General features: G+C 33.0%; 3 protein-coding genes across 3 annotated transcripts in view; all 3 read left to right on the plus strand.

The window, feature by feature from the left end:
- Window positions 1–2834: 2834 nt before the first annotated feature.
- Window positions 2835–11884, plus strand: part of LOC144975346 (IQ motif and ankyrin repeat domain-containing protein 1-like) — a 21415-nt gene continuing 12365 nt past the window's right edge. Inside the window, exon 1 of the mRNA XM_078919352.1 lies at window positions 2835–2912. The gene's annotated coding sequence lies outside the window, so the exon portion shown is untranslated. The remainder of the gene's footprint in view (window positions 2913–11884) is intronic.
- LOC144969624 (uncharacterized) lies at window positions 5408–7206 on the plus strand. The gene is made up of 2 exons (XM_078908796.1): window positions 5408–6526; window positions 7073–7206. Exons 1-2 carry the CDS (start codon window positions 5851–5853, stop codon window positions 7204–7206), a joined length of 810 nt encoding a protein of 269 aa, XP_078764922.1. The 5' UTR covers window positions 5408–5850.
- The window catches only part of LOC144975316 (uncharacterized), a 3785-nt gene continuing 1832 nt past the window's right edge, over window positions 9932–11884 (plus strand). Inside the window, exons 1-2 of the mRNA XM_078919279.1 lie at window positions 9932–11050; window positions 11592–11792. Coding sequence (XP_078775405.1) covers window positions 10375–11050; window positions 11592–11792 — 877 coding nt within the window. The 5' untranslated portion in view covers window positions 9932–10374. The remainder of the gene's footprint in view (window positions 11051–11591; window positions 11793–11884) is intronic.

An 11884-nucleotide genomic window follows, 5' to 3' on the forward strand; every position in this document is an offset into this window, starting at 1 on the left:
AGCAGCCTTCTGCACTAAGACAAAAAAGTCCCAGACTTGGCGGCGCCGTGTCAAAATTGAAAAGCCTGTCTTTATTTTCTGCATCCCTCCTCCTCCTACTACTACTACTACTACTACTACTACTACTACTACTACTACTACTACTACTACTACTACTACTACTACTACCACCACTACTACTACTACTACTACTACTACTACTACTACTACTACTACTACTACTACTACTACTACTACTACTACTACTACTACTACTACTACTATTTCTACTGTTGCTTCTGCTGCTGCTAATGTCACTAATATATTAATACCTACATCCCTTATATTTTGTATTTATGTCCAATTCCATTGTATTTATTTTCCAACATAATAGTCCACACTTTATTTTACTTCTGAACGTAAAAAAGCAAGAACAATTCAAAAAATAATTTTATGTGATGAAACCACGTACAGAAGGCATAGCAACATAAACATTTTCGGCCATTTAAAAACGTGTGTTTATAAATATAATTTAAGAAGTGTCACACTTTGTGACACAGCAGTAACGTGTCTAAAACCGGTCGCACATCTATTCGGTAACTTGTAGGATCAATTATCTTTATCGTTATTAATTTCGGGAATTCTCAATGAAAATATTTTTAAGTAAGTCCTTCTTAGCCACTTGGACTCATTGTAAGACAAAATAAGTCCTTTAGAGCCTTGTAGCCAATGATGCAGAGTTATCCCGGTTTCAATAGCGTGAAGCGGACAATTAACGTATTTGTTTGAAAACCTTTGAACAGGATGCTAGTCTATCGCAGATTACTATCCCAGCTTGACAGGTACCCTTTTACACCTGAATGGAGTGATTGGAGTAAATTTTCTTGCTCTAGAAAATACAAATTGGCTTCGGTGGGAATCGAACACAGAACCTCTGAGTCCAGAGTACAACGCGCTAACCATGGGCCATCTTGCCTCCTAAGCTTATAAATCCGGAACTTATCCATGTTTCTGTAGAGTTGAGCAGACAGATAAAAGTTTAAAATTTAAAACAATAAAATTCCCTTTTTTCATCCCATAGGGGAAATTTTTCTCGAGGGTCTATTCCAAGGGAAGACTGGAATAACCCAGGCGTCAGCCGCAATGCAGCGCCGCAAATTGAGTTAGGGCGAGGTTTAACCCAGGCGTCAGCCGCAGTGCAGCGCCGCATATTGAGCTAGGCGAGGTGACTTACTCAAGGCAACACAGTAGTAGTAGTAGTAGTAGTAGTAGTAGTAGTAGTAGTAGTAGTAGTAGTAGTAGTAGTAGTAGTAGTAGTAGTAGTAGTAGTAGTAGTAGTAGTAGTAGTAGTGCACAGCAGTAGTAGTAGTAACAGTATAGTAGTAGTAGTAGTAGTAGTAGTAGTAGTAGTAGTAGTAGTGGTTGTGGTAGTAGTAGTAGTAGTAGTAGTAGTAGTAGTAGTAGTAGTAGTAGTAGTAGTAGTAGTAGTAGTAGTAGTAGTAGTAATAGTAGTAGTAGCAGCAGCAGCAATAATATTACTCTTGCTATCAGAATATTTCATGATTATATAAATCTTATGTAAACAAATCCCATTGTACAGTGTAAAAAATCATTATCGTCATGTCGTATCTTATGTTGATTCATAAAATGTGAATTATTAGAGTTGTACCAAGGACTTATTTTTAAAATTATTAATTTATAATTCAACCTTTTAAATAACTAATCTATTAATTAGAAGATTTTATATTATTATTATCACCATTATTATATATTATTATTATTATTATTATTATTATTATTATTATTATTATTATTATTATTATTATTATATTGTTTATTATTATTATTATTATTATTATATTATTATTATTATTATTATTATTATTATTATTATTATTATTATTATTATTATTATCATTGTTTGCCTTGCTTTATTTTTCATTTCATTTACTTGATTTGTTGATGAAAATATTATATTCTTGTATGAGTTATATTGGCAACTGCCTACAAATAAACTTTTGAATCTTGTAAAAAAAAATAAAAAAATAATGCATTCGCGCAGGTGTGTCCTGGGACAGTCTTGTCCTAGTGCGGAACCCCTTTTGAATAGAAGTTTTCTCCAGTGGGACAGGACAAATTTGTCCTGGGACAGTTTTGTCCTAGTGCGGAAGGAGTCCATTCTGGAGATCCCCGAAAAGTAATAGTAGGGTCCCCGAGGCCATTGGTGTTTCGGATCTGTGTAAAAGTTTAACTTTCTTTACAGGCCAAATAAGCAGACAAAAAAAAAACAACAACATTTTTGTCCGATTGGAACTTGGATCTGACTTTTCGGGGGTCACATAGAGGTTAAACAATGTGAAATTATTGTTAAATTCAGAACTCCCATAATATCAAGAATTTGATAACTTGCAAATAACCAAAAAACAAAATGCTTATGCTATAGTCGGAAATGTTTTTGAATGGATCAGATCATTTTTATCGAGTCGTGGTCAAGGGGTTTTAGTAAGAATTGAGGCTTCAGAATTTAGGCCAATCCTAAGTGGGATCCCTCAGGGTAGTGTATTTGGGTCATTATTATTTATAATTTACATTCATGACCTCCCTGATATTATAAATACAAATTGTAAGATATTTGCAGCCGATACCAAAATCTATTCTTCTATACAAAATTGGCAACAAAACGATCTATAGATAGAACGAAGATGACGCCACTCAGGCATTTGTTATTGTTTTTTCCCACCTATGTTTATAAGCAATTCTCACTAAACTGTAGTAACCAGACTATCAACGTATAAGCTTACACATAGTTTTGTGTGTTGGTCCGTTATACTTCCGGATGGCAATGTTGTGACCTTCTTAGCCAAGCGCACACTATCTATGTGCTTTATTTTCATGATCTACAGATTGGTAATTAAGTTTTAATTCTAAAAAATGTAAGTATTACATGTTGGTAGAACAAACAACAAACCCTTCTTGTGATTACTACATGAACCGAGCCAGCACTGATTTATTATATGTTACTATACAGAGAAGGGTATTGGTGCTATTTTTGATCGAGAATGAAACTTCGATGTAAAAAATGTCATTAAACCCATACTTGAATATGTAAACTGTATATATGGAGCCCCTTATCCAACGGTAGTCAATTTTTGTAAAAATATAAAAAAAGAAAATGTCCAAAGACGGGAAACAAAGCTTTTGAACGAAACCGAAATATATAAATATGACTTACGAGGAAAGGTTAAAATACTTAAAGAACGAGAAGTGACCTTATACAGTTATACAAAATTGTCCATGGCTTTAGTCAAATTGACCACAATATACTTTTCAAGTATTCTCGTGTAAAATTTACCCACGGAGACAAATACAAAATTGTTATGACACATTCTTCTACAATTATTCGGCAATTTTTAAAATTGCCAGGACAGTAAATACATGGAACATTTTGAAATTCTTAACTAAAGACTCCAAAACTATAAATGATTTGAAAAATGCAATCAATGAATTGGATGAATAAGTTTTTGATTGATATATCTTTGATTGCTTATGATGAAAATGATGATCATAGTTATGATATCAGATATAGGAATTTTTTACCTGTTCCTTTCTTCTTCTTTTTCTTTTTCACAGGGTTTTTAAATTAAAGGCACTTGACCTAGGCGACTCTTAGTATAATATTTTGTGATTTGTAATCTATGTTAGAAGAAGGTTAATGGTATAAAAAAAAATACAAGACAACAATAACAACAACAAAACCAAAAAAAAAAAAAAAGGAAGAAGACCAAAAAAAAAAAAAACCAGTTGATCTTAATAGCATTAGAATTTAGACATAGACAGTAGGTATGTACTTAATATAAATTGCGTGTTTGAAGATTGTGAAATTATCTATAATCTGCAGTAAAACAAGATTTTGCTAGAATTGATTAAATAAGTGATGTCAAAATCTAATATTAGACAAGTTAAAAGTAGTAACAAAAGCAATACTTGGTCCCGGTGCCAATGAAGCACAACGCATGTGACCTTTCAGTCCTTTTTATTGACACAAAATTCAACAGGATTCGTTTTTCGACCGAGCAACGGCCACCGGTAGGAGAATAATAATGATAATAATAATAATAATAATAATAATAATAATAATAATAATAATAATAATAATAATAATACAAGTAGTAGTAGTAGTATCGTTACTACTACTACTACTACTACTACTACTACTACTACTACTACTACTACTACTACTACTACTACTAAGTAGTAGTAGTAGTAAGTATCGTTATTACTACTACTACTACTTCTACTAGTAGCAGCAGCAGTAGTAGTAGTAGTGTAGTAGTAGTAGTAACAACAAGAGAAGAAGTGAGTAGAAAAGTGCCAGAAGACAATAGAGAATAAAAAATTTTCACGGCGGTGGTGGGGTTTGAACCCGCGACCTTATTGGTACGACAACTCCGCCTGGCTCATACTCTACCGTATGAGCTATCCACGAACACAAAAATATTCGTATCAAACTCAAGTCATTCATTTCTAGAGTTCTCTCTCTCACCGACTTCTGGAGACCGCGGGTTCAACAAACAACCATCGCGAAGTTACCTGGCCAGCAGTTGAGCTTAATAGCCAATATTCTCAACACAAACATATAACATAGAAACGATTGAGACATTGAGTATGCTCCGGTATATGGGGTGAATTTTTAATTCAGAAAAGTGAGTGGAGCAGGCACTTATGTTGGCAACAACAAGAGATGAAGTGAGTAGAAAAGTGTCAGAAGACAATAGAGAATAAAATTTTTCGCGGCGGTGGTGGGGTTTGAACACGCGTTATTACTACCACTACTACTACTTCTACTACTACTACTACTACTACTACTAGTAGTAGTAGTAGTAGTAGTAGTAGTAGTAGTAGCAGCAGCAATAGTAGTAGTAGTAGTAGTAGTAGTGGTAGTAGTAGTAGTAGTAGTAGTAGTAGTAGTAGTAGTAGTAGTAGTAGTAGTAGTAGTAGTAGTTGTTGTTGTTGTTCTAGTAGTAGTGGTAGTAGTAGTAGTAGTAGTAGTAGTAGTAGTAGTAGTAGTAGTAGTAGTAGTAGTAGTAGTTGTTGTTGTTGTTGTTGTTGTTCTAGTAGTAGTGGTAGTAGTAGTAAAGTAGTAGTGGTAGTAGTAGTAGTAGTAGTAGTAGTAGTAGTAGTAGTAGTAGTAGTAGTAGTAGTAGTAGTAGTAGTAGTAGTAGTAGTAGTAGTAGAAGTAGTAGTAGTAGTAGTAGTAGTAATTCAGCAAACGATCATGGAGCCACGGGCTCCCTATGGTCCCTATAAACCTGAAATGAAAGATCACACTTTATGAAAACCAAATCCTATTTCCACCATGCCCTGTGTTCTTCTCCTACGTCATTGTAATCCGACCCCCATCCCCTCTCCCCGTGCCCTTTCCCATAGCTGCCTACCGTTACGGAATTTCCGGAATTGTTACGGAAATTTGAAAAAATGCAGCGCTGTTCCGGAAAATACGGATGTTAATTTTTTTGTTCCGGAAGTAAAATGCGAATTTTATTTTCTCCGATTGCGATGCTTTAATAAACATTATTTCGAAATACGACTTTGACGACGTATTGCCAGATTGGACTTTTTGGCACCAATCAATCAGAGCCAAGTTTCTTGCCTCAAACTTTGAATAAAATATCAACTTAGCTCTTTTGGTGTAAAAAAATGAAATAATTTAGTTATTTTTGTTTTGTTATCGACGTTCATTACTATTTTCCGGTCACTTCCCATTTTCATTTCGTCTTTGTGATTCACGTTGGTCGCGGCTTCAACATTTAAATACAACTATCCCGTTCGTCTTATATCTCTAATTTTTAAAAGTAAACTTGATCAACAAGAATGTCTACCATTGGAAAAAGGAAAATTACTTCCACTGAAGAATCTTCTTCAAAAAGACGATTTCAATGTTACCGCGAGGAATACACGGAGAAATATAATTTTATTAAACCAGTGAGCAGTGACGATTCTCGCGTATTTTGTGAAGTTTGTAATTCTGCATTCGGAATTAAACACGGTGGAGTTGATGATGTGAGGAGACATGTTGAAGGCGCACGCCATATTAAAAATTGTGATTTGAAGAAAAAAGTAAAGTCAAACACTTTGATTTCTGGATTTTTCAATAAAGCACCAAGTGGAAATGTGACCGACTTTGACATGCAAGTGATAAGTGCAGAGGCAAAAATGGTGGATATTGTAATTGATTTAAATCTTCCCATGGCATCACTTGATAAGCTAAGTAAAGGGGTAAAATCAATGTTCCCTGACTCCAAGATTGCAAAATCCTTTCAGTGTGGTCGTAGTAAAGGCACTGCTATAGCTAAAGAAATGTCAGCGCTCACTGTGGACAGTTTGGTTGAACGATTGAAAACACAATGTTTTACCATCTCAACGGACGGCAGTAACGATAGAGGTGGTGAAAAACTTTTTCCACTGGTAGTTAGAACTTTCAACCCTGACATAATGGAAGTACGATCGGATGCACTGTCAGTTCCTGCTATCGATGGATCTGCTACAGGTGAGTCTAATTTAAAAAAATAATATTTTCAAAATATAAATTAATAATAAAATTCCTATTTCTATTGGTTTTATTCATATCCTATACTATAAATATTATAAATAGTATTGTGGGATGTGTTTAAAATATGTCTGACTTATTATTATTGTTATTATTATCATTATTATTATTATTATTATTATTATTATTATTATTATTATTATTATTATTATTATTATTATTATTATTATTATTATTATTTTCATTATTATTATTATTATTATTATTATTATTATTATTATTATTATTATTATTATTATTATTATTATTATTATTATTATTATACATATTCATTTTTATTTTTATTAATTAAATTGTAAATTGGAGGCTTTTGGAAATATGTTACAGGTAGATAATGAGGCTATTGATGCTGTTATGAATTGTTCTATTTTTTTACCTACAAAGGAGTGCTCTCTTAATAGGTGTAGACATCCCGTAATTGTTATAGTTATATAACGTTTTATATCAAGGTCACTCATTTTTATTTGTTTGATTTAACAATTTCAGGTGCTAGAATCTTTGGCTTGATTGAGGCTGAGTTTGGTGTTCATTCAATTCCTTGGGAGAACTGTCTGGCTCTTGGAGTGACAATGCCAACGTCATGGTGGGCAAGGAATCTGGGCTGTATGGCTGCATGCTGAAAAAGCATCAGGAATTGTATTTGTCTGGATGTGTGTGCCATTTAATTCACATTGCTGCTGAAAAAGGTGAGTATTTTGTGACAGTTTGATATCCAATAATTTAGGTCCACTTCGAATGGTTTATAAGGCTTTACTCTGCTCCTTTTAATTTTGATGGAAGGGTGAAACCCTTTCCCATGTAAAAAAAAAGTCTTTAAAAACCCCTACTTGAATATTTTTTGGGGGTTGTAAATTTTTATGGAGCCCCCCCTTTCCAAAGGTAAAAATTAAAATTTTTTTTAAATAAAAAAAATATGAAAAAATTGGGCCCCAAAAACGGGAAACCAAAAAAACTTTTTAAAGAAACCAAAATATAAATTTTGACTTTTCGAGGGGAAAAGGGTTAAAATACTTAAAAAAAACGAGAAGTGACCCCTTTTACCCGTTATACAAAAAAGGTATGGCTTTTTGTCAAATTTACCACCCAAATACTTTTCAAAAAATTTTTTGTTTTTAAAATTTTTCCCCCGGAGGGAAAAAAACAAAATTGTTTTTGGGCACATTCTTTACAATTTTTCGGGAAAATTTTTAAAAAAATTTCCCGGACGTAAAAAACATGGGGAAAATTTTGAAAACTTAACTAAAAGGGCTCCCCAAAATATAAATGATTTGAAAAATGCAATCAATGAAAATTTTGGGTGAAAAAGTTTTTTATTGGGTATTCTTTGGGGTTTCTTATGATTGGAAAAAAGTGGGTCATAGTTTATGATATCAGATATAGGAATTTTTTACCCGTTCCCTTTTTCTTCTTTTTCTTTTTCACGGGTTTTTTTTTTTAAAATTAAAAGGGACTTGGGCCTAGGCGACTCTTAGTTTTTTAATATTTTGTGGGGTTTTTTGGGAATCTATGTTAAAGAAGGTTAATGTATAAAAAAAATACAAAAAACAACCAAAAACAACAACAAAACCAAAAAAAAAAAAAAAAAGGGAAAAAAAAAAAAAAAAAAAAAAAAAGTTTTATTTTTTTAATAGCATTTTAATTTTGACATAGGGCAGTAGGGATGTACTTAATAAAAATTTTGTTTTTTGAAAATTGGGAAAATTATCTTTTAATTTTGCCCGGTTTTTAAAAATGGGTTTTGCTAGGGAAATTTATTAAAAAAAATGATGTCCCAAAAACTAAAAATTTTTGGGCAATTTTTTTAAAAAGTAAATTTAAAAAACAAATTTCTTGGTCCCGGGGCCCAAAGAAAAAACAAGATGTGACCCTTTTAGTCCTTTTTTTTGACCCAAAATTTAAAAGGATTCGGTTTTTTGAAGCGGCAAAGGCACCCCCGGTTGGGGGGAATTTAAAAATGATTAATAAATTAAACTAATAATAATAAATAATAATAATAATTTTTTAATAATTATAATAAATTTAAAAATAATTTACAAGTTTGTTGTAGTTGTATCTTTTATAATAATTTCTACTACTATTACTACTACTACTACTCCCACTACTACTACTTACTACTAATATAAGGGAGTTAAAATAGAGTTTTTTAAATATCGTTTTTACTTCTACTTTCTACCCCTTTTTTTTTAAAAGCTGCAGTGTAGATAGTAGTGTAGTTTTAGTAGTAACAACAAGAGGGAAAAAAGTGAGTAGAAAAATTTCCAGGGAAAAACAATAGGAATTTAAAAAATTTTTTTTTGGGGGGTGGGGGGTTTTTGAACCCGGGGCCTTTTGGTTTCGGAAAACTCCCCCCTGGCTCATACTCTACCCTTTTTTAGCATCCACGAACCAAAAATTTTCGTTTTTAAAACTCAAGGGCATTATTTTTGAGTTTCTTCCTTCAACCGGCTTTCGGAGGGCCCCCGGGGGTTTAAAAACAAAAAAAACGCGAAGTTTCCCCCGGCCAGCAGTTTGGGGCTTAAACCCAAAATTCTCAAAACAAACATATAACATAGAAACGATTGAGACATTGAGTATGCTCCGGTATATGGGGTGAATTTTTAATTCAGAAAAGTGAGTGGAGCAGGCACTTATGTTGGCAACAACAAGATGAAGTGAGTAGAAAAGTGTCAGAAGACAATAGAGAATAAATTTTTCGCGGCGGTGGTGGGTTTGAACACGCGTTATTACTACCACTACTACTACTTCTACTACTACTATACTACTACTACTACTACTACTACTACTAGTAGTAAGTAGTAGTAGTAGTAGCAGCAGCAATAGTAGTAGTAGTAGTAGTAGTAGTGGTAGTAGTAGTAGTAGTAGTAGTAGTAGTAGTAGTAGTAGTAGTAGTAGTAGTAGTAGTAGTAGTAGTTGTTGTTGTTGTTCAGTAGTAGTGGTAGTAGTAGTAGTAGTAGTAGTAGTAGTAGTAGTAGTAGTAGTATAGTAGTAGTAGTAGTAGTAGTAGTTGTTGTTGTTGTTGTTGTTGTTCTAGTAGTAGTGGTAGTAGTAGTAAAGTAGTAGTGGTAGTAGTAGTAGTAGTAGTAGTAGTAGTAGTAGTAGTAGTAGTAGTAGTAGTAGTAGTAGTAGTAGTAGTAGTAGTAGTAGTAGTAGTAGAAGTAGTAGTAGTAGTAGTAGTAGTAATTCAGCAAACGATCATGGAGCCACGGGCTCCCTATGGTCCCTATAAACCTGAAATGAAAGATCACACTTTATGAAAACCAAATCCTATTTCCACCTGCCCTGTGTTTTCTCCTACGTCATTGTAATCCGACCCCCATCCCCTCTCCCCGTGCCCTTTCCCATAGCTGCCTACCGTTACGGAATTTCCGGAATTGTTACGGAAATTTGAAAAAATGCAGCGCTGTTCCGGAAAATACGGATGTTAATTTTTTTGTTCCGGAAGTAAAATGCGAATTTTATTTTCTCCGATTGCGATGCTTTAATAAACATTATTTCGAAATACGACTTTGACGACGTATTGCCAGATTGGACTTTTTGGCACCAATCAATCAGAGCCAAGTTTCTTGCCTCAAACTTTGAATAAAATATCAACTTAGCTCTTTTGGTGTAAAAAAAATGAAATAATTTAGTTATTTTTGTTTTGTTATCGACGTTCATTACTATTTTCCGGTCACTTCCCATTTTCATTTCGTCTTTGTGATTCACGTTGGTCGCGGCTTCAACATTTAAATACAACTATCCCGTTCGTCTTATATCTCTAATTTTAAAAGTAAACTTGATCAACAAGAATGTCTACCATTGGAAAAAGGAAAATTACTTCCACTGAAGAATCTTCTTCAAAAAGACGATTTCAATGTTACCGCGAGGAATACACGGAGAAATATAATTTTATTAAACCAGTGAGCAGTGACGATTCTCGCGTATTTTGTGAAGTTTGTAATTCTGCATTCGGAATTAAACACGGTGGAGTTGATGATGTGAGGAGACATGTTGAAGGCGCACGCCATATTAAAAATTGTGATTTGAAGAAAAAAGTAAAGTCAAACACTTTGATTTCTGGATTTTTCAATAAAGCACCAAGTGGAAATGTGACCGACTTTGACATGCAAGTGATAAGTGCAGAGGCAAAAATGGTGGATATTGTAATTGATTTAAATCTTCCCATGGCATCACTTGATAAGCTAAGTAAAGGGGTAAAATCAATGTTCCCTGACTCCAAGATTGCAAAATCCTTTCAGTGTGGTCGTAGTAAAGGCACTGCTATAGCTAAAGAAATGTCAGCGCTCACTGTGGACAGTTTGGTTGAACGATTGAAAACACAATGTTTTACCATCTCAACGGACGGCAGTAACGATAGAGGTGGTGAAAAACTTTTTCCACTGGTAGTTAGAACTTTCAACCCTGACATAATGGAAGTACGATCGGATGCACTGTCAGTTCCTGCTATCGATGGATCTGCTACAGGTGAGTCTAATTTAAAAAAATAATATTTTCAAAATATAAATAATAATAAAATTCCTATTTCTATTGGTTTTATTCATATCCTATACTATAAATATTATAAATAGTATTGTGGGATGTGTTTAAAATATGTCTGACTTATTATTATTGTTATTATTATCATTATTATTATTATTATTATTATTATTATTATTATTATTATTATTATTATTATTATTATTATTATTATTATTATTATTTTCATTATTATTATTATTATTATTATTATTATTATTATTATTATTATTATTATTATTATTATTATTATTATTATTATTATTATCATATTCATTTTTATTTTTATTAATTAAATTGTAAATTGGAGGCTTTTGGAAATATGTTACAGGTAGATAATGAGGCTATTGATGCTGTTATGAATTGTTCTATTTTTTTACCTACAAAGGAGTGCTCTCTTAATAGGTGTAGACATCCCGTAATTGTTATAGTTATATAACGTTTTATATCAAGGTCACTCATTTTTATTTGTTTGATTTAACAATTTCAGGTGCTAGAATCTTTGGCTTGATTGAGGCTGAGTTTGGTGTTCATTCAATTCCTTGGGAGAACTGTCTGGCTCTTGGGAGTGACAATGCCAACGTCATGGTGGGCAAGGAATCTGGGCTGTATGGCTGCATGCTGAAAAAGCATCAGGAATTGTATTTGTCTGGATGTGTGTGCCATTTAATTCACATTGCTGCTGAAAAAGGTGAGTATTTTGTGACAGTTTGATATCCAATAATTTAGGTCCACTTCGAATGGTTTATAAGGCTTTACTCTGCTCCTTTTAATTTTATCTCT

This window comes from Berghia stephanieae, chromosome 1 (assembly GCF_034508935.2).
Source record: "Berghia stephanieae isolate SIO BIC M18660-M18661 chromosome 1, UCSD_Bste_1.3, whole genome shotgun sequence".
Lineage (NCBI taxonomy): Eukaryota > Metazoa > Mollusca > Gastropoda > Nudibranchia > Aeolidiidae > Berghia > Berghia stephanieae.